This window comes from Carya illinoinensis, chromosome 14, assembly GCF_018687715.1.
Source record: "Carya illinoinensis cultivar Pawnee chromosome 14, C.illinoinensisPawnee_v1, whole genome shotgun sequence".
Lineage (NCBI taxonomy): Eukaryota > Viridiplantae > Streptophyta > Magnoliopsida > Fagales > Juglandaceae > Carya > Carya illinoinensis.
In genome coordinates, this window is record NC_056765.1 from 29,417,525 (window position 1) to 29,445,461 (window position 27,937).

Below are 27,937 nucleotides of genomic sequence, written 5' to 3' on the forward strand. Positions count from 1 at the left end.
CAAACAACCACTATTTTGAGATTTACATGCATTCTAACTTACTAAAAAGTTATGAAGGTATGCCTACACATACATACACGACATGTAGTTAAACTTAAGACTAGAATACATAACCTATGATCAGTTTTTGCACACTATGGAGTATAGATTAATCTGTTAATACCTTAGTCAATTAGTAAGAATTTTAGTAGAGATTAACAAGAAATATGTGTGTAACTTAATAAGTGCTTGATAAATGTGATTGCTTGGTTCTCAAAGTTAAGGAGATAAGATAAGTGGTATGATCATAACCTTCATTGTATTGTAACTATTCTATTTTGCATGAAAAAGTGTTGTTTACATGTGCTATGTATATCTATATTCAATGTTAGTCCTTTTTATCAGCCATCGATGAATTATGAAGATGTGCTTGTGAATGAAATTATGTATGATATGATGATTTGGTTATTTGTTTATAATGGATATTGTGTCATGAAAATCACCCTTATATTATGTTATGCTTATTGATTGCAATAAGTGGATGCCATATCATGATAAACATGCCTATGTTAATATGTCATGTTTAGTTCTATGCCATGCATATGAGTACGACACGCCATGAAAATAATGAAGACAACATGTTCACATGCATTACGATAAGATATGAAATAAGTTATGTGAATCATAAATAAGTTTTAATGCTTAGCCTTATGTTATGGGATGTGCAAGCCACTAACTTATGTGTGGTCCACTATGTGTTATGCTATGATTTATATGGTCAACGACAATTGAACTGATACACGTATGTTATGATGACTGTTATGCAAGTGAAAAATAAGAATAATAAGTCAAGCATGAAATATATTAGATGCATGGAGTCAATCCTCACTAATCCATGTTATATGAATTTTCATAATCACTTCTTAAATTTCGTCTAAGTTATTATTGTATGATCTATATGCTATATATATATAATTACACTTTTAAGTGTTTTAAGCTAAGCCTAAAGCCAACTAAATTACGTTACTGTAAGATTTGTTATTACTGAATCTTTGACTCGTTTTATTTATTTATTTTTATGTTTTAATGTTCGTACTGATGATAACATACACACCAAGTAGGAGGGCCATTAATTTTTTGGTATCTTAGATCATATAATAATTAGTATTATAGCCACGTAGAACTAGCTTATGCTTATATTATTAAGTTTTTGTTGAAAATGAGGTAGTTTTAACAAAAACTTAATAATGTCCGTACTAAGATAGTTTTATGGTTAAAAAAATGAGGTACTATTATGATGTTGAACCTTATTATCGGTCATAAATTTACGAATATATGTAACATTATTGACCTACTTGTTACAATTTGATTAGCTCCTACAACTATCATAAGTTGATGCATATATTTAAAAAGTGTGTTTTCCTAAGTTTCTATTCAAATTGTAGTTGCAGAGGGTACATGTGTTTTGATCATGTCACCAAAAAAATTATTTTGAATAGACATGCCATCTTTGATAAAAATTCATTCATAGTTCAAAATTGGAGTCCATCTCAACCAAGGCCTTTTGTGATAACTTCTAGCCCACGAACAACTAATCCTTCACTAATGGTACTTAATTCTCACCTTTCCCAAGTTGTTTTAAATCTTCCCACACTAAAAAATGCTAGGGATGCCTTAGGTGTTGCTAATAGAACTCATGACAATTTGAGTTTGATGCATCCATTTGAGCATTTGAATCTCTTGCTCCAGCACTAGAATCTAGTGCTCAACAACCTCACACCTCTGGATTCCCTAATCAAATTAGTTGACACTGCACAAGCACCTACCACCACTCTTTCATGTCAACCACCGTACTTATCCATCCATCCAATAATCATGCATTCTCAACAGGGTTCTAGGAAAAATAAGCAATTATCGGATTACTACATGTTCTACTCTACCAAACATTCATTACAAGCCTATCATTCCACCATCTCTCGTCCCACACAAGGAAATTTTGCACAAGCTAGCAAAGTATCATTGGAGTCAAGCAATGGAAGACGAGTTTCAAGCATTATAGTCCAATGTAAAAGAAGTTTTTTTTTATCCTTGGCCACTCCACAAAAATGTTATTCCCAATAAGTGGGTGTATAAAGTAAAACATGAGTTGATGGTATAATTGAGAGATTTAAGGTTACCTAATGGCCAAGGAGTTCAACCCTATGGTGAAAGCTTCTACTGTCAGAACAATTTTGGCCCTTGTAGTGCATTTCAATTGGCTAATAAGGCAATTGGATATATCCAATGCCTTCCTTCATATCTCTCTTGAATATGAGGTTTATATGGAGTAGCTCCTTAGATTTATTGACCAATAATATCTAAAATATGTCTACAAATTTCAGAAGGATATATATGGCTCCAAGTAAGCATCAAGAGCTTGGTTTAACAAGTTGTCCAACACCTTTATTTGTATTAGGTTTATTGAGTCCTAAGTTGATTATTCACTTCCATCATTCCAATGTTCTTTTTTTTTTTTTCTTTAATTAAGTTGTCAGCGATCACCTTTGTTGTTTTCTAGTTGCAACAAAGTTTTTACATAAATGACCTTAGGTATTTGAGTTTTTTTCTTGAAATTCAGGCTCAGTGCACTTTAGTAGGACTCCATCTATCCCAATCTAAATATATTACTGAAGTCTTGAATCGTGCTAGTATTAAGTTGTCCTACTATGATGGCGAGCCCTTGGATAACCCCATTAAATATTAACACCTAGTTGAAGCTCTATAGTATTGCTTTTTTATTAGCCTGATATTGCATTTAATGTTAACCAATATTGTCAGTTTATGCGTAATCCCACCACAACTCACTTGACAATAATATAAAAGGTTCATCAAATGTCTTTAAGGGGTACTTTCTTAAGGTCTCTTCATGTATTAAGCTTTAATGCTTAATTCAAGACCTTTACATACCTCGTGGCACAATTTATACAATTTGATGTTGTACCAAGTATATGGAAGTAGACTATCACTTCATTCTTGATCTAATCACTATAACAAAATTGTTTATTTACTACTAATTATTTCTTACGAAAATGATTATTTCCTGTTAAAATGAGTCTATCACAAATGATTATTTTATTCATAAATACTCATTTTGTATTTTTATAGTGAGGAGTGTACTTTTTAATATCTGCCCATGGCCCAACAAATCATAGATGTTTTCACCAAAGTCGTAGCCTCATGGAAAGCCTTGATAGCTATAAAGCATCCTAGTTGAACCAACGATGGATTTCAGAAAATGAGCATATCTTGATAATGCAGTAGGAGTAAGATGGAAACTTAGGTAATTTTAATGCCTTTGAGATTGAACAAAGACCCTAGGTAAGACATAGGCAAAGGAGAGCCTGGTCCATTAAAGGTCCAAGTGTAATAGCCAATTATTGGATAAGGGCATCTTGATTTTTACTTCTTCGAAACAAGCTAAAGGTTTGCCTCCCACTTGTTAGCTTGCTGGGATGTGAAAATACTTACTCAATTTACAACTTAACATGTTCATGATAGCAAGTCAGCTACATATGGCAAGCTAGCTGGCAATTAGGGCTATGCATATGACCCGAAAATTTGTTGGAACCGATTAAAATGGCTCAACCCGACTTGTATCTTATCAGGTTATTTCTAATCGAGTCTCCAACCTGACTAGTCAACGGGTTTATATTTTGGTTTCAACTTGTTCGGGATAAATCACACTTATCTTCAGTTCTCCTTTCAAAAATACAAGTTGTTCAGTTGTCAGATTCTCACTCATGCCTTCCAGAAAGGGTGGTCGATTGCCAGAGATTTTTCTAAAGCCATTCTACAGCCATCATTCAAGTGCATCCATGTGATCGCCCACTAGGAGTATTGAATGAAGTATTTGCTCTGGTTGGAACTGAGGACTGTGCCGGCATACCAGGAGCCCACAAATCAGGTGTCATGTGAGCTGATCTCCACAAGGGTGCCTAGTGGGAACAAGGAAGATGGTGTTGTGGTAGTCCTCCCTTGGCTTAGGGTGGAGGAGTTCCAACTTCTCTTCCTCCTCCCTTTCAAAAATACGAGAGAGAGAGAGAGAGAGAGAGAGAGAGAGAGAGAGAGAGAGAGAGAGAGAGAGAGAGAGAGAGAGAGAGAGAGAGAGAGAGAGAGAGAGAGAGAGAGACCAATTTAATCGGATCTCCTGCTTGCAAAAATCGCGAATTCCTGATGTAACTTGGGTTGATTATGTATATACATACATATATATATATATATTTATATATTGGCAGATAGATCCATTTTTCTCATTTCATGAAATAAGGTCGCCTTCAGGCTTCAAAGGCCAACTCTGGAAGAATCCATTTCTCATACTGCTTTGTGATTGAAGAAATGGTACAAATATATTCCAATAACCTATTTAAGAAAAGCAAGAACTGAGAAGGAACAAGTTTCTTCTTCACTGCTTTCCCCATTGGATCATACGGGTCCAACCTGGTTTTATTTTGATTGGATCGGGTTGGCTCTTTAGTTGGACACATTTTGGGTCAAGTCGGTACAAACCCGATTGTTCTAGGCTGAGTTGTAGGCCTACTAGCAATCACTCAGGCATATATTGTGCCGGAATTGGCATGGCACTTACGGCAAGGTTAGTACATTAAGAAACAATAAAGACATCATCCCTTGATCGGCGAATAATCAAGAATTAGAAGGAAGTTTAACTTAACTGTTGATAATTAAGAAAAAGACATTGCAAGCGGTTAATCAGGAAATGATATTGCAAGAGATATTCTTAGCTATGTGCATTGCCTTATAAGTGTATAGTCCAAAACATTTACGCAACCTATTCTTTCCATCTTTTCTTTCATTACAAAGTATAATCTGAGAAATTAAGGGAAAGGACCATCTTTTCTTTCATTACAAAGTATAATCTGAGAAATTAAGGGAAAGGATAAACCTTAAATGGGTAAGTATCAAAGCATAATCTAAAAGAAAATAATTTGATTTTCATACTAATTCAAGCTATTATATCCCATAATCTACCCTCACTTCATAAGGGCTTAAAGAATTCTTATGAGAGGAAGAGTATGATATATTAGGATTGGTCTTAAATCTCTAAGAAAAGAAGTACTCCAACTTCTAATTTTGTTCTGCTTGATCACTGAGATTTCTCAGATGAGAATTTTTAATTTTAAGATTAAATATTAAAATATTATATTTTAATATTATTATTATTTTGAGATTTGAAAAAGTAGAGAAAAAGTTAAATTATTTATTATATTTTGTATGAGAATTTGAAAATATTGTAATAATGAGATGAAAATTTTGTATTTAAGATGAAAATTCTTGATGGCCAAAGAGTACTATAACGCAACTTTAGACATAATCATGCATCCTAACTCTATTAATAACGAATTCAAACCAATATTTTGGTTAACGTAAAGTGGTTAAGATTACTCAGAAAGTGCCACAGATTTGCCCATACAGAGGGCTTTTCGTTTTTATTGTTTATTTTCATGTTCCGGGGGTAGACGAGAGTTGCCACAGATTGGTCCATGCAGAGAAAATGGTGGTAAATAAAAATATATATGTAATAAAAGATTAAAAAATTAATAAATTTAAATAAATAATGATCGTGATCTTCCGTTCCCCGAATTCCCACCCACCTACCAAAACACTTTTTACAGTTTGATTCTTTCTCCCTGATTTCCCTTCCAAATGACAATCTAATCGCGTCCCGCCGTACTGATATTTCTCCGACCTCTCTCTCTCTCTCTCTCTCTCTCTCTCTCTCTCCCGGTATTAGTTCATTTTACCAACTTGTACTTGTACAGAAGAGAAAGTCGCATTCCTCCTGTCTTGCCCAAGGCCGTTGCCACCCACCTTCTCTCTCTCTCTCTGTGCACGTCAAAAGCGTTTCTAGAGAGAGAGAGACACGCTCTGTGCCTAAAAGGCAATTCTTGAGGGAGGGAAGCGAGAAACATCTTTAATTGGGTAGGTTGCTTTCGCACAGATAAAAAAAAGCGACAAACATCTTCAATGGAGTTCGTGGGTAGGGCCGTGAAGAAAGTGTTCGAGGGCTTCGGGGTATTCTCCGGGACCGTGAGATCCTACGACGCTTCCTCTGGGTTCTTCGAGATCCTCTACGAGGACGGAGATTTCGAGGAGCTGGAGTTCGCCGAACTGGCTTCGCTCTTCGAGGGTGGAGAAGAAGCCGCTACCGCCGCCGGTCAATTGGCTCACGAGAAGCCGCTGCTCGGTCGGAAGCCCAAAAAGCGGCTACGTATGGAGAGGAAGCGCGAGGTTCGAAACGAGTCAGGTAATTTAGATACTGTTTATTTAAATAATGGGCTTGAAGGGAATTTGAATGAAACTTTGGGGACGACTGGGAATTTTCCGGGAAATGGTAATTCAAATGACGGGTTTGAAGGGATTTTGGAAATGGGACGTAGTTTTGGAGGGAATTTGAGAGAAAGTGTGGAGGTCAACCGGAATTCAATTGTTAACGTCAAAGAAACCCCAGAAAACGAAAGCGGGTTTGGGCAGGATTTGGAAGCGAGTGTTTCTGTTTGTGGAAAAGCAGATACAAATGATAATTTGAACGACGGGTTTGATTTGAATTCTGGGTTTAATTTAAACGAGGAGGAGGATTTGAATGATGGGTGTGATGCACATGTTAAGTCTCAGGAAAATCTGAGGAAAAGGGATTGTATTGATTTGAATTTAGACGTGAATGGTGATTTTGACGAGAATTTGACTCAGAGTTCTTTGGGTTGTTCGGCTTTGGGAACCCAGAAGAGGAAACGTGATTTCGATTTGAATTTGGACATTTATGAGGAAATTAAGGATACGGATGGTGATGGTGACAGTGTAGTAGAATTTAGGGCTAGTAATACTTCTAAGTTGGTCGAAGTAACCCTAAAGAAAGAGGGTACTGGAGATGTTGAAGAAAAATTCAACGTAGATGGTAGCGTAAATGGGGACTATTTGGATAAACTTAATTTAGATATTAATAATGGTAATTTGTCGCAAGATATCAGTGGGTCCCTTGAGCCTGCAGCCAGAGATGCACCTTTAGTGTTTGCTGAAGGAGTTGAGCAGGAAATTAGCGTTTATAGTGGATATCCGGAAGTCCATCGTTCTCTCGGTGGTTTGGGTGATAGCTGCATTAAGGATTGTAGTTCCATGGAAGTCCAGTTGGAGGATGGTCTTTCTGAGGCTGGTGTCACAGTTTGTCATCAGGGCCCTCCATGCATAAAAGGAAGTAGCCGTAGAAAAAGAAGAAGACTGTCAGATAATTTGAGATCAGCCACAGATCCAGTTTTGAGAAGGAGTACTCGCAGGGGGTCTTCTCAGAATCGTGTTGCATGTACTGTCGATGATCCATTGTTGTCCCCTGCAGTTAGTGCTGTAACAGAGGAAATTACGGCAATTTCAAGTTTTGAAGCATCTGAAAAGTCCAGTGTTCTTCCTCCAAAGCCACAGCTACCCCCTTCTTCGCAAAATTTGAATTTAGACGACATTCCCATTATTGACCTTTTTTCTGTCTATGCGTGTTTAAGATCGTTTAGTACTTTGCTATTCTTGAGTCCCTTTGAGTTGGAGGATTTTGTAGAGGCACTGAAGTGCGATTCTCCTAGTACATTGTTTGATTGCATTCATGTTTCTATCTTACAAACTCTGAGGAAGCATTTGGAGTACCTTTCAAATGAAGGTTCTGAGTCTGCTTCTAACTGCTTAAGGTATCATTTTCTCTCTCCCTTATGCTATTTCCTTCTAAAGTAATTTTTATTTTTTAAAAAAATTATGTTAGTACTTAACATTTTCTATGCAAATTTTTGTGTAGGAGTCTTGACTGGGATTTGCTAGACTTAATGACATGGCCCATTTTTATGGCCGAGTATCTACTGATTCATGGTTCAGAATTGAAACCTGGTTTTGATATTAGTCACGTAAAGCTATTCAGAAGTGACTACTACAAACAACCTGTTTATTTAAAGGTTGAGGTACTTCGGTGTCTGTCTGATGATATGATTGAAGTGGAAGCTATAAGGTCTGAGCTTAATAGAAGATCTTTGGCAGCTGAGCCTGATATGGTTGTTGATCGGAGTATGAAACTTGATGTTTGCAAGAAAAGGAAGGTTACCATAGATGTTTCTGGTGGCCCTTGCTTGACTGAGGATATTGTGGAGGACACCACTGACTGGAATAGTGATGATTGCTGCCTTTGTAAGATGGATGGAAGCTTAATTTGCTGTGACGGTTGTCCTGCTGCATACCATTCAAGGTGTGTAGGAATCCGAAGTGATCTTTTGCCAGAGGGTGACTGGTACTGCCCTGAATGTGCAATCGAAAGACATAAGCCTTGGATGAAACCACGGATGTCACTGCGGGGAGCAGAGTTAATTGGAATTGATCCTCATGGTCGGCTATATTTTAGCAGCAGTGGTTACTTGTTGGTGTAAGTTGGTTATTATGTGAATATGATTGCAACTTGTGTACTGCTATTACTAATAATCATTCTAATTCATATGATGAGTCACTTACCTTTATATTGAATTCCGTAATCATCTGCTATTAAATCCTTCTCATAAAACGCTAAGGGGTTACAGAAATTATTAAGGATAGTTTATGCCAATGGGAAAAGGAATGGTGTTTGTAGTGACACTGCTAATGTAAACATGTGGTGTTATTATACACGTGTATCTTGCAATTATGAGACATATAAAAAAAATTCTCTTATTACCTATGAAAAGAAAAATACACGTGAATCTTGCACTTATGAGACGTATGCAAAGAAAATAATCCATGTATCTGCAATTAGTTTGGATTAGGGCTATGAGAAATTAGTTAGTTATCAAGAGCCAGTTGATTCCAAGGAACTAAACTAAAAGGACTTCTACAAGGTTATCAGTTTACTTTTTTCAGCTGTAAGGTTTCCATTGTTCTTCAGAGGCCACGATAATGTGGGCTAGTTTTTTTTTTTTATTTTTTGCCCTTTTTCGTTGTTTGGATTTAAACACAGAGTGGCCACCTAATTTAGTTTTAGATTTCAATTGAACTGATTGCTTTGGTCCTTAGGTGGGTGGTGTTGACCATGCTGTTTTTAGAAGAAAAAGAAAATTAAATGAAGAATGGTAGTTTTGGTCTGAAAATCAAAATATATTAATTATGTTAGAGAAGGAATTTTATTTTATTTTTTCTTTAAGCAAGTATACTTCATTTTCTTCTTTGTCAAGCATTACTCTAATGCAGTGCATCTTCTTCTCCTCCTGATCATTAATATATGTTTCCTGATGAACAATTTCTTACCCTCATTTGAATTGGGATATGTTCCTCTGTTAAAGTATGGATTTTAAACTTGCAGGTCAGAGTCATGTGACACTGAGTCCACTTTCAGTTACTACCACAGGAATGATCTGAATGTTGTTATTGAGGTTTTAAAGGCTTCAGATGTTTTCTATAGTGGTATATTGATGGCTATCTACAAGCACTGGGAAATCCCTTTGAACTTGAATGAAGCTAGTAATTTTGACCCGCTGAACCATTCTATATGCTCAAACATTCTTACTAAGAAGCAAAACCTGGCTTGTTTAATGCCCTCGGCACCACTGACATCTTCAGAAACAAATACAGTTAATAATGAGACTGATGATGTAAGAAAAGTGGATGAAACCTCTATTAGTGGATGCTATGGTCATCTTGGCAGTGAGCTTTCAAAACCTGTGAGCTTCATAGGTTCTGTGATTGCTACCGAAAGTCCATATATAACTTTAGAAGGATCAGCTGGAGCCACACAATCAAATGCAGATATTCCGAATTATCAAAATTTTGGGTCCCATGACTCAAATAGATCTGCTGAATTCTTAGCTCTGTCCCAAGTACCCATAAAGCGCCCACGTTTGGGAGACAGTTCTCTGAAGTCTGCCAGCATGGCTGTCAGACTAGAAAATGCTATGGAATCTGCAGATCCTCAGCATTACACGTTTGCTATAACCACTAGAAAAGGGGACCCATCACAAGCAAATTGTGGGATTGGCTATATGAACTACTACAGTTTTGCACAAACTGCCTCATTAGTTGTAGAGGACTTGATACATAAATCATCAGAGAAAGTCAATGAAAACTCAATATTGTCTGAGGATGATATAATTTCAGCACAAATGAAGGCCATTTTGAAAAAGTATAACAAGTTTTGTTGGCCAAATATTCAGAGACTAAATGTAGATGTAAGGAAAGAGAAGTGTGGATGGTGTTTTTCATGTAAAAATCCAACTGATGAAAGAGATTGCTTGTTTAAAATGTATTTGGGGCCTGTTCAGGAAGGTGTTAAAAATGATGTCTTTGGTCTTCAATCAAAAAAGAACAGGAGAGGCCATCTTGTAGATGTCATGTGTCATATTCTCTCCATTGAAGATCGTCTGCAAGGGCTTTTGTTGGGTCCATGGCTGAACCAACATCATATCAAGTACTGGCATAAAAGTATTCTGAAGTCTTCTGATCTAGTGTCCATTAAAAATTTATTGCTCACAGTAAGTATCTTTTTCATTTTCTCTCTGTATTAGACAATCAAACATGGGTTGTCAATCTGAATATTTGCCATGCAACTCATACTTGGGCTGTGCCCTTGCCAGTTTTGAATGAAATATTCAATTAATTATGAAAAAAATATCCATGGTGCAACTTCATTATAAATTTGCTGGGCCTGACATACTGGGGTTCAGTTTGACTGAATATATGCATCTTCAAATTTCAAATGTAGTCTTAGACTTTTGAACCCTATTTTCAAAATTTCTTCTGGCTTCTGTCCCTTTAGGCTGAAGCTATCTCATTTGCATGCTGCTTTTTCACGTGGGCCATATTTTCCTTTGGGGATTGGAGAGGTGTATTTGCCTTCCTTTTATTGGGTCCTTGGTTCTTGCCCCAAGACTTAGGGGGCAATGGAAAAGGGTGGGGGTAGTAGGTTGCAGGGTTGCGTCAATTGGGTTTTTAGCAGATGGTTACTTTGTCTTTTTGTTTTTGGCTAGTTTTCTGCTTAGGTTGGTGTCATAAAATCTTGGTGCGATTTGAACCAATATTGTTGTGTTGGGTGGGTCACTTGGTTTCAGTTTTGAACATTCCAAATTCCACTAAGCAACTAAGCAAGTGGTAATCCAGGTTTTCATTGTCTGTTACTGTAATGCTTCAATGGAAGGCCCAAACCACATGACCTATACTCCAAAATGACTAGCCAATGATACAATTAGAGTCCCATTGGAACCCTATAAAGAGCAAAAACTTCTTCTTCCTAAGCAATGTGGGATCTCATACACTACCTACCCTTATCCTTATCATATGGGGTATCACAATCTCCCTCTCTTAAATTCCCGACTTCCTTGTCGGGCCAGTTCATCATAGGTAGCATGGCTCAAGTCTCATATTTCTGGTTGGGATAGGCTCTGATACTATTTGTAACGCTCCAATGGAAGTCCCAAACAATATGTCCTATACTCCAAAAGGACTAGTCAATGATACAATTAGAGTCCCATTGGAACCCTATAAAGAGCAATAATTTTTCCTTCCAAAGAAATGTGGGATCTTATACATCATCTACCCTTATCTTTATCATATGGGGTATCACAGTTACTTGGTTGGGTTATTCTGTCCTTGGTTTGAATTTGGTCCAAATTGTAACCTAACAGTATCTTCCGACTCTGATAATTCAAAAGCTATTTGGTTTCATTCTATGATACTGTTGGGGTAATTTATGTTGTCATGGAATGTCTGCAGTTGGAATCAAATTTGCATCCTCTTGCACTCTCAACTGAGTGGTCAAGACAGGTGGATTCTGCTGTTACCATGGGTTCAGCTTCTCATGTTGTAATAAGTTCAATGCGTGCATCCTCAAAACAAGGGATTAGCCGAAAGAGGGTTAGGTCTTCAGAACCTGAGTCCAATCCTTCTTCAAATGCTGCTAGTGGATTGGGTATATTCTGGTGGAGGGGTGGTAGGCTTTCTCGTCAGGTGTTTAATTGGAAGGTTCTGCCTTGCTCCTTGGCTTCCAAGGCTGCCAGACAAGGTCTGCATATTGTCTTCTCTTTCTAGTATGTAATTGGAGTTAGATTGTTTAAACTCAATGATTATTCTGAATTTGTTTGAAGTTTAATATTCTGCAGCTGGCTGCACAAAGATACCAGGCATATTATATCCTGAGAATTCAGAATATGCAAAGAGAAGCAGATTTGTTGCTTGGCGAGCTGCTGTTGAGACGGCATCTAGTGTAGAGCAGCTTGCTTACCAGGTATATTTCCCAGCAGTTCAATTTTATTTAGTATCAGATGTTTATGAGCTGCAATGGCCTTTGTTTTTTGATTTGATGTACCTGCATTTCTGCACTTCTATTACCTTTAGAGGCGAAATCAAGGTGGGATTTACATACTTAGTTCGATTGAAGAATATATCAGTCTAATCTGGTGATACCCTTTCTGGACCATTATTGCCTAAATCTTCTCTTTATGCAACTAAGTTGTATGACTTGACATGTGAAAGTCATTTGTTTTAGATCTCTCAATTTGGCTACTTTTGAAATTTTGTTTGTATTTTTTGTACTGATCTATTTTGCAAGAAATATTAAATGTATCAAAATGGAAAGTAATAGTCATGTAGCTTTGGATTTGGCTGGAATGGGCACCGTGCATATGATGCTAAGAGTATAGATACAACCCAAGGAAAAACCAAGCTACATCTGGGTTTTTACTCTAAAATGTATGATCAATGTTATGGCCAGAGCACTTCAAAATCATTATAAACCGCAAGAACTTCTCCCTCTCAGGCAATGTTGTATCTCGTTTATTACCATTTCATACTGAATCTGGGGTATTGGGCCATTCAATACCATCATACTGAATTTAGGATATTACAGTATATCTGCAGTGTTACATGATATCTGGTATGCTCTTAGAAATAAGAGCATGAGTGCAAATAATATTAATTGCCAAGCCTAATGTTTTTAGATCTAGCTTATATCTGTTCATGAATCTGCTACCTTATGAAATGAAATTTTCAGTCCACTAATTTATGTCATGTTTACAGGTTAGAGAGCTTGATTTGAACATTAAGTGGGATGACATTGAAAACACACATCCTCTCCTTGCAATGGACAAGGAATCTAGAAAATCAATCAGGCTTTTTAAGAAAGTTATTGTCAGAAGGAAGTGCACTGAAGGGGAAGTGGTGAAGTACCTTCTTGATTTTGGCAAGAGAAGAGCTATCCCTGACATTGTTAAAAGACATGGGTCTCTGGTGGAAGAATCCTCTAGTGAAAAGAAGAAATATTGGTTGGCCGAATGTTTTATTCCATTGCATCTTTTGAAAAATTTTGAGGAGAAAAGAATTGCCCGCAAATCTAATGAGATGAAATCTGCAAAGCTTCTTGAGATTGGTAGAGTAAAAAAGAGATCCCCCCAGAAAAGGGGATTTTTGTATTTGTTTTCAAAAGCGCAAAGATCTGAGTATTATCAGTGTCAGCACTGCAATAAAGATGTGCTGATCAGGTATTAAATATTCATTGTATTGCGCAGCGCGCGCACACACACACATACGTTTTGCTGCTTATGAATTTCTTTCTCTGCACTCGATTCTTCTGCTTTGGAACCTTGATGTTAGGATATCATATATATATCATTCAATTTTGAGATAAAATTATTTGGAGGGAGAAAAATGATAGAAATTTTGAGGATTGAGAACGGACATTAGAGGAGCTCAGTACTTTCTTTTCAATACTTTCTTCCTCTTGATAGCTACAATTGACATTAATGGGCTTAGCCTTCATGATTTTCTTTTATCCTTTTCTACTTCTAGATAAGTGTTCCTCTTTTATACATCTTGTGTACCTTAGTTGTGCCTTTTGTACTTTTAGTCAATGCACATATTGAATCATATAGCAAGATAAGAAATAATAAATAATAAATCATGCCGAAAGAACTCGAATACTAAGAATAGAAAAATTAGAATAAAGCGCGCACACAGATTTATAGCATGTGACACGTTCCATACTTGTAAGGGTGGGTATGGGATTTGTGGGACAAAGGGTTCTTTCATATGTTAAGAAAGAAAAAAAATGAACATCCATAAAATTAGTTATCCTTATAACCAGCGGCAAGTTAAATAGTAGAAAAGTTGCAATAAGTTAAAATGTTTAGGTGCTACACTGATGGAATGATAATAACTTAGGAGAATTATGGTTGGGTGTTCCACTTAGGGGTTTAAGTTATTTGGTCCAGAACGGAAAACCCGACCAGACTGGACTGGACCAGACCGATAAGTATATCGGTCCAGTCCGGTCTATATATACGTTAGAATTTCGGTTTTCGGTGCGGTCTAGGGGTGTGGTTTTTTGGACTAGACTAGACCAACCGAAGTATATATATATAGTTTTTAAAATATTTCATATGTACTTTTTTTTATAGGTAAATACTTCCTATGTACTTGGGCTATGCCTTTTTGTAATTTTTAAAAAATTTATTACTTATCAAAAGACTAAATTAGTAGAAGTATTTCAGTTAAAACAATTTTAAAAAGTGAATAGATTTCACTATTGCTCGAAATCGCTTCCGGTGAAAAAGCAAATATATCCAGAGGTTTCTTTGCAGAAACATAATATTTAAAATTTATTACATATTTTGTGAAGGGAAATGCTTGGGATCCCGATAATGGGTCCTGAGCATTTCTCAGGATAGTTTTTTTTGTTTTTTTTTATTTAGTGATTAAGTGTATTTTTTTTTATTAGTGATTAAGTATGTTTTTTTTATTGCTGTTGTGAATTTTTAAAAAACATTTCGAAGTATGTAAAAAAACATGTATATAAAAAAAATAAAAAAAGCAGTTTGCCTTGTTGGTAGAATCCCTCGGTGGGGATTCTCAGTGGCTGTAGTGCCACCCTTTTGTGAATGTGCCCCACGCTCTTGCCCTGCACTCTTGGCACTAAGTATGATTAGGTTTTTAGTTAGAAACTCATCTCTTTGAAGGTTTTAAATGTGAAATTCCTTGATAGCCTGTGTTTTTGTTTTGTAGTACATGTGGTCACTTCAGGGTTTTATGTTGGTTGTTCAATCCACCCCATCGGTATGTTGGGGTAAACAAGTAGAACTAAGTGAAAAGGATGATTTCTTAGGAAAAAACACATAGCAAAAGCAGTGGGATTGAACAACTTTGGCCAGTTTTTAGTTGCTGCGGAGTCTATCTGAAGGATGCCTTGACATGGCTAATCACTCATTTCCATGCTTGGAATCTCTGAAACCTTTGTAGGGCTATATATAATGGTTTGACCATGTGACCTCTTGGGTGAGATCTGGGGCCAAATCCCCACTTCCCAATGCCTGGGGAAAATTAAGGCTGACCTCAATAACTTGTTCTACTTGTGTTTGTGAGCTTGAGGACCTTGGTATATTTCTATCCACTTCTTTTATCCTCGAAATCTTCTTTCCTGGTAAAATCTTTTCTTCATTTCCTATGCTGTGAAAGCAATTTATGATTTTTAAAATCAATTTCCATCTCAGCAGGCTGTTCTGAATAGTTACTGAACTTTAGTTTCTCTGATCCCCAGACGTCAATCACACTTTTGACCTTCATTTTAAATGTCCATGTGTCCTACAATTCTGAATGTCTCATGCAGGTTTGTTGGCTGGCATTAGGTACTATGGGATAGTGAGATAAAAAGAACAGAGTAGCTTATAGGTTGTGCTGTCAGTCAAGATTTTGAGGTTCCTATTGATTTTTTATTTATTTATTTTTAATTTTTTTTTGGGATAGTTAATAAGGGAATTTTATTCCAAGTAAATAGGCATAGCTCAAGTACACAGGAAGTATACAAGAGAATACACCTAAATACAAGCTATAACAGAACACTACTAAAACAGAACACTATTAAAACAGAACATGACTAATAATTTTAGAATTGAGTTATTTTATTAGAGTAGCCACTCAAGTGTTGCAATGGCACTAGTATAATTTTTAAGAGCTAATGATGAGATTGAGCTCAGCTCATGTTCGAATAGAAATTGAACGAATAAAGCTTGAATGTTCAATATTTTCCTAGACTTGGCTCGACTATAATTCCACCTGTGCTAAATTGGCTTACGATATTCATTGATTATTTCTTTCTGATAAGGTAATTTTTTTTTTTGATAAGTAAAAATATTATATATATCAATAGGAGTAACCAAGTACACTGGACGTATACAAGAAAACACCTAGCCCATACTAGAGAGCCACTAATGACTTAAAAAGCCTGTGAAAAACTACCCAAAATACACCAAGCCCGAATTGGAATGGAACACACCTCCCCAACCCCAACCCCAACCCCAACCCCTTGTTTCCCATAAAAGGTAAATTATTTTAATGATATAAGGGTGCTATCCAATCATATAGGGTGTATACAAGAGATACATTTAAATATTTGTTCATGCATACTGTCATCTTATTAAACATTTTATCACTTCCAGGCTTCCAGCATAATTTTTCATTTTTTTATATATCGTTATTGACTTCATTTTTTCTTGTTTCCTTTTTTATTCATCCATTTTATGTTTTTAATATTGGCAGGGAGGCTGTGAGCTGCCAGTACTGCAAAGGTGAGTTTGCGACTTCTCATAAGGCCTTTTCTTTTGTACTTAATTCATTTGTCATGCTGTTTATAAACAATTTATTTAAAATATTAGTTTTTTTTTTCATTTTATTTTTTGGTAGTTGCTGCTTATATATGTTTTGATTAGTAGTTATCGATGTGTTTGTGAATAGTCTTTTTTATCAAAATATATGTTGCCCTAATATTCTTTGTTCTGTATTGTATACTTTTATTTCTTCCAATTTTATACTTGTCTCGTGTAATGTACTAATAGAAATCACCCTTTTCCATCCTTTATTCTGTAGTTGTTGATGTATATGTGACCACGCTTAGCAATGTGCTACTTCATATACCACTTGATTGTTATGGTTCCGGAGTTGGCCAAGGAGGACAGTGGCTATCTCAAAATGTAAACAAGAATCATTGGGATATCTATTTTGTAGTTACCTAGTAAACATTCAATGTTACAACACAGTCTGTGTTCCTTCTTCTGTGCCCTGACATTCTTTGAATAATTATGCTGAGTTTTGAAGAAAATTACTGTTGATACTGGAGTTTTGTGGAATTCTTGCTATTGACACCCCATCCTCCCCTGGCACAACAACAACCAAAAAAACAAAAAAATGCAAGCTTTGTTTTTACGCACTCATCACACCATTGAAGTGGGCCCCACAATGATGAAAACATACTGGTGTTTTAAATTTTTTTATAACTATAAAGGGTCCAACAAGTGGTATATTGACATAGCAGGCTTGCAAGTATTAAAACTCATTAGAAAAAATGAGGAAAAAGGAAGGGAGATATATTCTTGAGGTTATTAGGTGATTGATTGTTAATCAGTTGCTTGAAGGTTGGTGTTTGTCACGTAGTTCCTTTATACATTTTGAGTTTGGTACCTGATCATCATCCTATTTCAGAATATTTTCATAAAAGGCATGCCAGGAAGTCTGCTGGGGCCATCACTGCTGAGTGTACATTTACATGCCACCAATGCCAGGATGGGATGCGTGCCAAGATTGATGCAAAAAGAGGGAAAACTGGCACAAAAGGAGGGAAACTAATGTCACTGAAAAATAAAAAAGCCTCAAAAGATTGCAGGTCAGTGAGACTGAAATGCAAAAAGGCCTCGAAGGGTGGACACAAACAATCACAAAACAGTAAAAAAACTCCAGCTGTCATGCCTCTACGTCGTTCACCTAGGAAAGCTAAATGCTTGTCACTGCCAAATAAAAAGCGTGGACGCAAGAAAGTGAAGCAGATCAAATCCAAGAAAACAGCATATAAGAAACCAAAGAGAGTTACTTCTTGGCGGAAGAAGAGAACAGATGTTTACCATAGTTACTGGCTCAATGGTCTTCTGTTGTCTAGGAAGCCAAATGATGAACGAGTAATGCATTTTAGGGAGAAAAATATTCTTGCCTCTTCTGAAAGACTGTCAGTAATTCTTGATCATCGCAAATGCCATCTTTGTTGTGAAGTGGGTTGTGCATCTACATTAAATTATATTGGTTGCGAAATATGTGGAGGTACTTCTTTTTTAGTGTTCTTCCCCATCTTTCTTGGTTAACTCTGATATTTTGATTTTTATATTTAATAATTTGAATGCTGATAAGCAACAGAATGCATGTTAATAATCATATTGTTTTTAGCTTTTTACTAATACCCTTTTGACTGACTTGTCTAATTCCTTTTTTCATACATTTTGCTACCTGATATATTTTTTCATCCCCTGTTTATTATGCAGAATGGTTTCATGGAGATGCTTTTGGACTTAATCCAGAGAACATCGATAAGCTTATTGGATTTAGGTGCCATGTATGTCGCAAAAGGGACCCTCCTATCTGCCCCGGTGTTCAGGCTGTGAAGAGTGATGTGCCACAGTTGGTTGAGGCACAAAGTAATGCTGTGGTTGATTGTAATGAAGAAGTATCTAATGCTGTTCCACCATTGAGTGAGGTATACTATTGGAACAATTTGGCTCCAATGCCTGCACCTTGTATGTATATAATATATATATATATATTGTTTTCCTGGAGGACCAGCTATTAATTCATAGATTTTTTATTTTTCTGGAGCATCTGTACTACTTTTTTATTGTTTTTTTTTTTTTTTTTGGCCTTTGCACAAACTGTTACATCCAAAACTAAGGTATTTATCCTCCTGGCACCCACCTCCACAACTATGCGCCCCGATAAATGCACCACCATTATGTTTGTGTATGCTCTGCATGCATTAAAAATCACTTGAAGTAATCCACCAGTTCTTCCCATGCCATTTTGTTGATAACTTTGAATTAAATGATATTTTGTTTAACTGGCATCAGGTAGTAGAAATTATCTCTTTAATATGTTCTTTAGATGGTATGCCTTTATATTATCTATTCATTTGGTTTTATGTATTCGGTGATTTGTAGATTCTACTAAACACTGACAAGACAACCTCTCTTCGAAGTGCCTTTTGATCTATTATCTTGGAAAAATATGATTGGAAGCAATGAGGTTTATTTTTTACTTTATGGGAAATTAGTGTTTCTATTTTCTTACATGCGATTTGATTACTTGGTGCAGATCGTATGTAATTGACTCTCTTGGCATTTGAGGGTGAATACTTCAGCATATGTGGATTTTGATCTTTTCTGATAAAGAGGGATGCCTGTTATTTGTAAAGAAACACATCAGGTAAAAAGGTGAAGGAATGGATAATTACGAGTGGGTTTGGAAAGTTACAACTACTAGATAACTGGAGATCTTCGACTAAGAACTCTTAGGTTAGGAAAAGAAATATCGAATATGCTAGTGGGCAAAGCCAGAATGACCAAGTAGAAGGTTGCGGCAGCAAAGCAGTGTATTGAGACATTCCTGGGAATAACTGGATCTGCATTAGGAAGGAAGGAGAGGTATGGCTCATACCTTGAAAAAGTTATTAGTCTTCACAAAAAGCAGTGAAATATATTTTGTTTTTAACTCTCTCATTTGAGGCTCAAGCATTTGTTTCCATCCATCGCACCAAAAGCGTTGAAGAGAGAGAAAGAAAGTTTGAGAACCATTTATGTTTGATCCTATGACAAATAGTGATGCCACTTTTTCTCTCCACAGTTTTTAACTGAATAAATGGTGACAGAAAAAACCACTGTAAATTTTTGCGTCTCCACACCATGGAATAGGGTGGCAGATAAGATCATAAGATCAAGTACCGTGCACTGTGTGAGTTGCATTTTAAGTTGCGCTTTATAGATACAAACCCAGAAACACCTAGGTCATTTATCAATATCTTCCCTAAGCTCTGGTGTCATTTGCAGTGTTTATTCCAACACCCAAATCGTTGTCAAAATTAATAAACAGTGTATAATTGGATCTCTTTAATATATCAAAATTTACATATTAGGGCATATCAATTTGCATTGTCCACCCCATTCCATTAATTTGCTAATTTTTTCATTGATTATGAGTTGAGTGGACAATTTAAATTAATATTCGCATCAGGGTGTCGATTGTAAAAATTTTTAGGGAAAAAAAAAAGTCAGTTTTATGTAATACTATTCACCTTACAATTATACTTGAAGATGTAGTTCCCCACTTCACTAATTCAGGTCAAATTTGTAACTTGCCCGTTTACATTTTCTATATATTTGTTTTAAGGTTGGATCTGTGAATTATATGATCATGCGAGGTTCAAAATCTACACAATCATCATCCCTGGAGTATCGTGCCATCATAAGCTCTCCGTACTTGTATCTATAGTTAGGATGTTTTCATTTTTCTCCACAAGAGTTGTAGTTTGGTAATCTTCTATGTTTATTGACTATTGACCTGTGATGTCATATTCAGCCACATGGTTCTCCCAGAATTCCTTGAGGCTTTGGAAATATATGTAAATATTATATTTATACATATAGGAAGATTACATTCCATGGTTTTATCCTTTTCGTTTGGTCTCAAGGTGTCCATTTTTCAGTTTGGGGGGCCTTTTCTTTATCGATGGAGGTAGGGCTATGGCGGTTTTCAGGATCGTTTAATATCTGGATTATTATCTTTGTTCTCATTTCAAATTTTTTTTCGATGTCATATTGTAAAGGATCAAGAATGAGATCTGTAAAAGCATTTTATTTTTATCATTTGGATGCAAGCTATTTTGCCTTGGATTTAAAAATCTATTGATTTTCTTATTTTATGGTCACTGAGACAATCTATAATGTATTCTGATATCTTGGACTTGTTGCAGGTTTTCATTGATCTTCAGAAAAGGATAATTTATGCTCATTCAGGCGAAAATGCTAGGGTGGGTTCTAAGTTCTTCCTGATGGAGATTGCCCATCAGTGCTGTGTTCAATTGTAGAACTTTTTTAATATTCTTTTTCAGGTGGGAAGGGCTGTGGTAACATACTGACTTGGTCTAGGTTTTGTTCCACAATTGGGACTGACAAATTGATGCAATTGAAAGGCAAAGGAGTAGACAAAAAAAGTAGAATTAATTCATTTCAGGGGATGTTAGGCAGTTTAGATCAAATACTCGATATTCTTACAACATCAATCATAAAGGTATATTTAGATCATTCTCCTCTTTTTAATTGATTCTTCTTAATAGAATGAGACTTTGTCTTTCAACTTCTAGGCAGGACTGCCTTGTTCTTGTGAAACCATATCCTCAAAGAGGTTGGGGGGAATAGGATCCTTTTCTTTTAGATAAATGTAGATGTTCAGGGAAAAGAAATCAATGAAGAGGTTGAGTTGAACGGCTGTGGAATTTTTTGTTTAGATTCAAATGCAGAGGTTCAATTGAGCAGCTGTGGCTGTTAGATCAAAGTCAAGGAATGATTTATCCCGAAAGAAAAGATTTATTTATTTATTTATTTTTCCGGAGTTTTTGTTGAAATTCTTGGACTCCGAGTATGAGGAAAATACACACACGATGTATCCCACAATATTTATTGTTCTTGTGGGGAATCTTTTTTTCAGTGTTAAATGTTCAGGAATTTTTTTAGGAAAATTCAGTAAGAGCACTAGCATTGATTTCTCTATATGCATGTGAAAAATTACATATTTTTTAGATTGATTTTGCATATCAAGAAAAACTCACATTGGATTATGCATCTTTGAATCAAATAATGATAAAATATTTTTTTTTTTTAATTTTTTCCTAAAATTATTTTTTTTATAATTTTATCAATAAATATTAACATATGCTAAAAAAAACTTTGTATCATCAACTTAATATAAATTTTATGTATCAAAATCAACTTTAAATTTCATGTGTCATCAACTTAATATATGCTAACAATATTTGAAGAAATACTATTCGTAATTATGCTAAATTTTAAAGATACATAATCTAATGCTGACCAATTTAGGGAGATATGCTAATAGAAAAATGAATATGAAGATGCAAATATTTTCCTAGAAGAAGAATGTTGTGTTACCTTTTGAAATGATGTTTTCATAAATTTGTTTGTGAGTAATATTAGATACAGTCATAAGTTCTGCGAATCATCATATATTCTTTTTAAAAGAGTGATATACTATTAAAAAATTAATTTTTTTAATATTTTTGTATGTGAGTTTTTTATAGTCACCTTTTCAAAATGAGTATTGGTGTTTGCATATTTTATAACTGTAAATATTATTTTTCTTTATTTTAAGGTGACATTTTTTCTAAACTCAAGTTATTTCTACTAAAATTTTAAAAAGCGATTTTTGGCTCCTCATTTCTTGAAGCCATTTTGCTTGTTTTCGTCCTAGGTCTTTCTAAGACTTTGCCCATGGCAGCGCTCTTGGGTCCTTTGGTGCATCCAGTGCCAGAGGAAGTTCAGTTGGGAGGAGAGCATGGAGATGCTGGGGGTGTTCAGAGTGGGAAGGCAGGGAGATCGTATGTGCAAGCATTGGTTAGGTTTGTTGTGTCCTTTGCTTTTAAGATGCCTATGAGATATCCGGTGGAGGTAGACGATGAATTGGGCTTCGTTTTTACAAAGGTGGAGATGAATAAGGTGGCTAAGGGTTTCCCTTTTGCATTGGTGCTGAAGTTTATTTGTACAAGGCCTTTGATTGATGCTGTGAGATTGGTGGGGTCTTCTGGAGATCCCTACGGTTAGTTTCATGGAAGATTATCATGTTTTGGTACAAATGGCTAGCGAGAGGGATTTTGTGCCTGGATGGGCTAGAGAAGGACAAATTATTGAGGGGTGCAGTTTTTGTATTTTTCGTTGGACGAAGGATTTTGATCTGCATGAGGAACCTTCCATGGCGGCACAGTGGATCTTTTTACCTGGCCTCCCGATGCATCTGTATCGTCGGGATTGCCTGCAAATTTTGGCTAGCAGATTTGGACGATACCTTGGGACTGATGCCGGGTGACGGGTGCAAGAATGTGTAGAGATGGATTTATCTGCTAATTAGGTGCAAGGGTTTCCGATTGTGGTGGCGAACAAGAAAATTTGACAGGGTGTTAAGTATGAAAAATTAGGCTTTTATTGTTCAAAATGTAGATGTTAGGGGCATACCGAAGTGGTGTGTCGGATGGGCCAGAATATTGTTAGAAGACAAGAGGAAAGGAAGGAGGCGGGAAACATGGTTTGGGGCAGCCTATATGGCGTGAAAAACAGCCTTCAAAGGATAAGTTGTTGCAGTTAGAGAAGGGCCATAAAAATGTAGAGGATGATTTTAACCATGAAAATGTGATTGCTGATGGTGTAGCAATGGTTGATGAGCAAGCTGGGGTAGTTCACGATGTAATTATATCGGGGGAGAGGTCTGCGTGTTTGAATGTGGTTGACAGGTTACAGAAGCATGATTTTGAGCAATTGAATGTGGAATCTCAGGTTGGTGTGGAGGGGAAAGGAAGGCAAGTTGAGGTGAGGGAAATTGTGGAGGAGAGTCCTTTGCATGGTAAACAGATAACATACAGGAGGTAGTTGCCTCTCCTGTGGTTGATTTTCTATTATTAGATGGAGGTAATCCGGTGGCTTGAGAGGGGGGAATATCTTCTATGGTAGTAAATGAATTGTTAGCCTTGGAGAGTAGGGGAGAGGATCGTCTAGTGGGTGTTGAGACACAGCATTTTTCTGAAGTTGAAGAGGAGGATCCGTTGATTCAGTTTTCGTAAGAGTGGGGATATGGGTCTGAGAGTGATGCTCGGAAATCCCAGAGTCGGTCGAAGAATAAACATGGTACTGTGATGCGTCAATCCCAGTGGGTTTTATCCCGCCCTTCTAAATTGAATTTATGATTGGAAATTTGTTAGTTTGGAATGTGCGTGGTATTGGCACGTCAAGGAAGAGACTTGAGTTTGATTACAAAGTGTAATACATCAATTGTTGGTATCTCAGAACCATTTGCAAGGAGGAAAAGTTATTAAGGTTGGCTAGTATGTTGGGGTTCAATAATTTTTGCTCTAATGAGACGATGGGGGGTAAAATATAGCTGTTATGGCAGGAGGATATTAATGTAGATATTGTGGATATGCCAGATCAATTGATCACGGGTTGTTTCGATATTGCAAATCAGAAGTTGTTCATTACTTTTGTCTATGCTTAGTGCAGCTATATAGAGCGACGTGAATTGTGGCAGTCTCTAGAAGCAGTTCAGTGGGATGATAAGCCGTGGATGGTGCTGGGTGATTTTAATGTGATTCGGGAGGATGGGGAGAGAATTGGGGGTAATCCGAGATTGATGGTTGCGATGGGTGATTTTAATTGGTGTTTGGATGTCTGCGGTTTGTTAGAACTTCCTTCAAAGGCCGAAAATTCTCATGGTCTAATGGTCAGGAGGGGCACGCAAGAAGTTGGGCAAGACTGGACAGGGCGGTCATTAATGCAAATTTTTTTAGAGCTTTTCCGGCGACTTCCTTGGAGTATTTATCTAGGAAGTCTTCAGATCATTGGCCTATGTTTATTCTAGGTTCTAATGCGGAAAAGGGGCCGTTTAGGCTTGCGGGTAAATTAAAAAGAACGAAAGTGTGTTTGAAGAGTTGGAATAGGAGGGTTTTCGGCCACGTGCAGAGTACAATTAAATGAGCTAGAGGAAAGAATTGAGAGGGTAGAAGAGCAGCTACAAGTGAATTTTGATAAAGAAGTGGAGTTGGAACTGTTGGTTTCGAAGGCAGAGTTGCAATTATGGGAACACAATGAAGAGATTCGGCTTGCCCAGGTTGGTACGTGGGTGCCCCTTTGTTGGTAGGGCATTTTACTGCAAGGATGCTTGAGCCGTTAGTAATAAAATTCCAGGAGAAATTAGCGGGTTGGAAGCGATGCTTGTTATCTTAAGGAGGAAGATTAATTCTTCTAAAACATGTCTTTTCTTGGATGGCAACTCACTTATTAGCTGTTTTGGAGATTCCGAAAGTGGTGTTGAAGAAATTGAATTCTATGATGGCAACTTTCTTTTGGGGGGAAGGTCAACTGGTCAAGGTAAATCTGAGAGGAAGTGGGGGGCTTGGCCTAAATTGTGTAAGCCATTGTTGGAGGAAGGGGGAATTGGTGTGAGAGATTTTTCGGAAGTTCAAAAGGCGTTGCATATGAAGCTTGCTTGGAGGCTTTTGTCTACAAATAATTTGTGGTCAAAATTTTTTAAAGCAAAGTATTTGAGAGGCAATCATGCTATGGCGACAAATGCTAGAGGTTTGGGTTCTAAATTCTGGAAATTGGTTCGTAAAGTGATGCCGGAGGTCATGGTCAATATGGCTGTTCGGGTGCGTGACGGTGGGGCTTCGTTTTGGTATAATGGTGGTTACCTACTTGCCCGCTCGCTGATTCTGTGTCTAATATTTCATGGCTGTTGGTTGGAAGACATTTGGGACATGGAAAGGCTTGAGGAACTAGTAAGGCTGAGCAAATTTTATCAAAAATTCCTGGGCGTCGAGCAGGTAGTGATGTGTTGTGGCAGCCTAGCCGTGATGGGAGTTTCTCTACGGCAACTGCTTGGGATGTAATCCGAGTAAAGAGTCCGCAGCTAGAAGGTATGGACTGGATTTGGAATGGTTTGCTACCCCAAAAAAAAAAATATCGGTGTGCATGTGGAAGGCTAGATTTAATTGTCGTCCGGTTGATGTCAAGGGCATTCCAATGGTGTCGTGCTGTTACTATGTAATATGGGCTATATGGAGGACAGGGGCGGCTTAATACAAATTGAGGCCCAAGACGAAATTTAAGTTAGTCATTTGTACTTATAATATAATAAAATATAAATTATTATATAGAATATTTTTAAAATTTTCAATAAAATGAGATTTTATTTAAAATCCTTAAATAAAGTCTTTTTGAATTTATATTGAATACTATAGCACGATGATGGGGTTGAGCTTAGCCTATACTGCATTAGGCCCATTTTCCAGAACACATCCCAGAATAGAACGTTGGCTGAGCTTCCATTATCGATAAGGATTTGGCGGGTGGTATAATTGGTGATGAGTAAGGTTGCCACAAGGGCATCGTCATTTGGGTAAGATACTATTGTGCGATCTTCCTCATTGAATATTATTGGAGCTACATTTTTGGTTCTATTTTGATTCATCAGACATCAACCGTAAACACGTCTTTGTATCACACTGTTTTGGTCTGAGCCTGTCTAGCCGACGTTGTTGTGCCACCTCTGGTGAATCCTCACACTATGGTCATGATTGCATTGAGTTAGGAGGTTTGGCTTGCTAGGACTATGATGAGGTGAACAAGCCCTCCACTGCATTTTTCTCTTGTCCAAGTTGTTACTCTTGTTTTGCCTGGACCACTTTTTAGGCAGCTTTGTGGTCAACTGCTTGGGTGGGGGCTTGTGCTTGACTGGGAAGTGCCCTGACCTATTGTCCCCCTATGTTGATCCAATCCGGCACTAGTCATGATGATAGTATTTGGTTGGGTGTCCCGTTGTACTGTGATAGGTGCAACCGGACCGGGTGTTTTGACTATCTAGCTTGCTACACTTGTTGTGACCGGGTCTCCTCATCCTCTTCTACTTGCAAGCTCAAATGAGCTACTTTAAAACCCCAATCTTAGAGCCCTTTGTCTTTCTTTTTCTTTTTTCTTTTTTCTCCCTATCCGCTAGCCACTTTGATAAAGTCGTCACGCCCTGTTCATGAATTCTCGTAGCATCACGAGTGTTTTCCTTACTAATTCGGCCATCAAAGGACTCCTAGACCATATCCCTCCCAAGAGGGCAACCAACATTATTTTCTCATCCTAATCGTCTGCAGTCAAGTGTTTTCTTTGTTGAACTGCTCGAGGTACACCTTTAAGCTCTCATCTCCTAATCGCTTCACTGTAAGCAAGAACTTGGCTTTCTGTCGGCTATCCATGAATTGGGTCAAGAATGCCTACCCAAACCTTGAAAGTTGGGGATGGATCTTAGCTTCAAGTTTCTAAACCAGCCCCTCGCCATTCCCTTAAGGGTTAGCTGGAAGGCGCGACACGCAATCTCTCTAGGGAACTCGTAGAGGGTCATGTGGCCTTTGAATGTTTCCAAATGTTTGATAGAATTATTCGAGCCTTTGTATGGCTCGACATGCGGGACTTTGAACTTTAGGGGGAGTGTCACTGCCATGATTTCCTTTTGAGTAAGTTATCAACGGACGACGATGTCCCCATGCATTTTTCCGTTTCATCGTATTTGTCCATGAGGTACGCAAGTCGTCATCCATTTTCTTCTTCCCCTTATGGCTTGTGGTGGCATTTGCTTCCCCTTGTGATTCCTTGTTTTAACTCGGTCTTAATCCGTCTCTCTCTAGTCCCTCGTTTCTCTACCTTAGGGCTTAGTACTTTTCATTTTGTAAGGCTTCCATCTCCAACATCATCCTTTCTAACCTTTCATTTTCTTGAACCTCCTCTCCATCTCATTATTCGAGGACTCTCCTACTGATGTGGATTCTTGATCACGAGCTATTTGGGAGCGTGTGGTGATATGCATAACGTGATAATTTCAAAGATCCCATGGACAACGCCAGTTGTTGATGTCAATTTCAATATGCCTACCACCTCTGCGCGCAATACCTAGAAAAAAAAAAGTGTGTGTGTGACTAAGGAAAGAGTAGTTAATAATGTTCATATCCCCAGGCTTACTTTTCCTTCCCTATATACCACCTGAGGTGTTGTCATGGCTCTTCATTCCTTTCGATGGTTTTATGTCAACCTGTACACCAAGGGGGCTCATCACCTCATTTAATACAGTGATCTCCTCTAGGCATTTGACCTTCACGGCCTAATACGGGCATGTTCCTTAAGAGTACACTTTGGTGCATTAATGCAGTAACTCTTTTTGGGCATGAGGAATGGGGCGGTAGCTTCGACTTGCCTTACTGAGTCAACATGGGAGCAAGAGCCCATCCCATTGGTACAGGTTCTCTTGGGCCGTACTCTATTGGGGCAGGGTCACATTGCCCATAGAGTCTTCATTGATG

At 37.3% G+C, this 27,937-nt stretch overlaps 1 protein-coding gene across 1 annotated transcript; it reads left to right on the forward strand.

The window, feature by feature from the left end:
* Window positions 1–5,605: 5,605 nt before the first annotated feature.
* LOC122293467 (DDT domain-containing protein PTM-like) lies at window positions 5,606–21,116 on the forward strand. Its single transcript, XM_043102044.1, has 11 exons — window positions 5,606–7,703; window positions 7,808–8,422; window positions 9,329–10,493; window positions 11,731–12,019; window positions 12,117–12,241; window positions 13,033–13,493; window positions 16,543–16,571; window positions 17,482–18,090; window positions 18,309–18,520; window positions 19,132–19,460; window positions 20,786–21,116. Exons 1-10 carry the CDS (start codon window positions 6,001–6,003, stop codon window positions 19,144–19,146), a joined length of 5,223 nt encoding a protein of 1,740 aa, XP_042957978.1. The 5' UTR covers window positions 5,606–6,000; the 3' UTR covers window positions 19,147–19,460; window positions 20,786–21,116.
* The last annotated feature ends 6,821 nt before the right edge of the window (window positions 21,117–27,937 follow it).

Coding starts and splice junctions, on each gene's coding strand:
- LOC122293467 (XM_043102044.1), top strand. CDS start 6,001: ATGGAGTTCGTGGGTAGGGCCGTGAAGAAAGTGTTCGAGGGCTTCGGG. Junction 8,423..9,328: donor AGCAGTGGTTACTTGTTGGT/GTAAGTTGGTTA, acceptor TTAAACTTGCAG/GTCAGAGTCATGTGACACTG. Junction 18,091..18,308: donor TGGTTGCGAAATATGTGGAG/GTACTTCTTTTT, acceptor TTTATTATGCAG/AATGGTTTCATGGAGATGCT.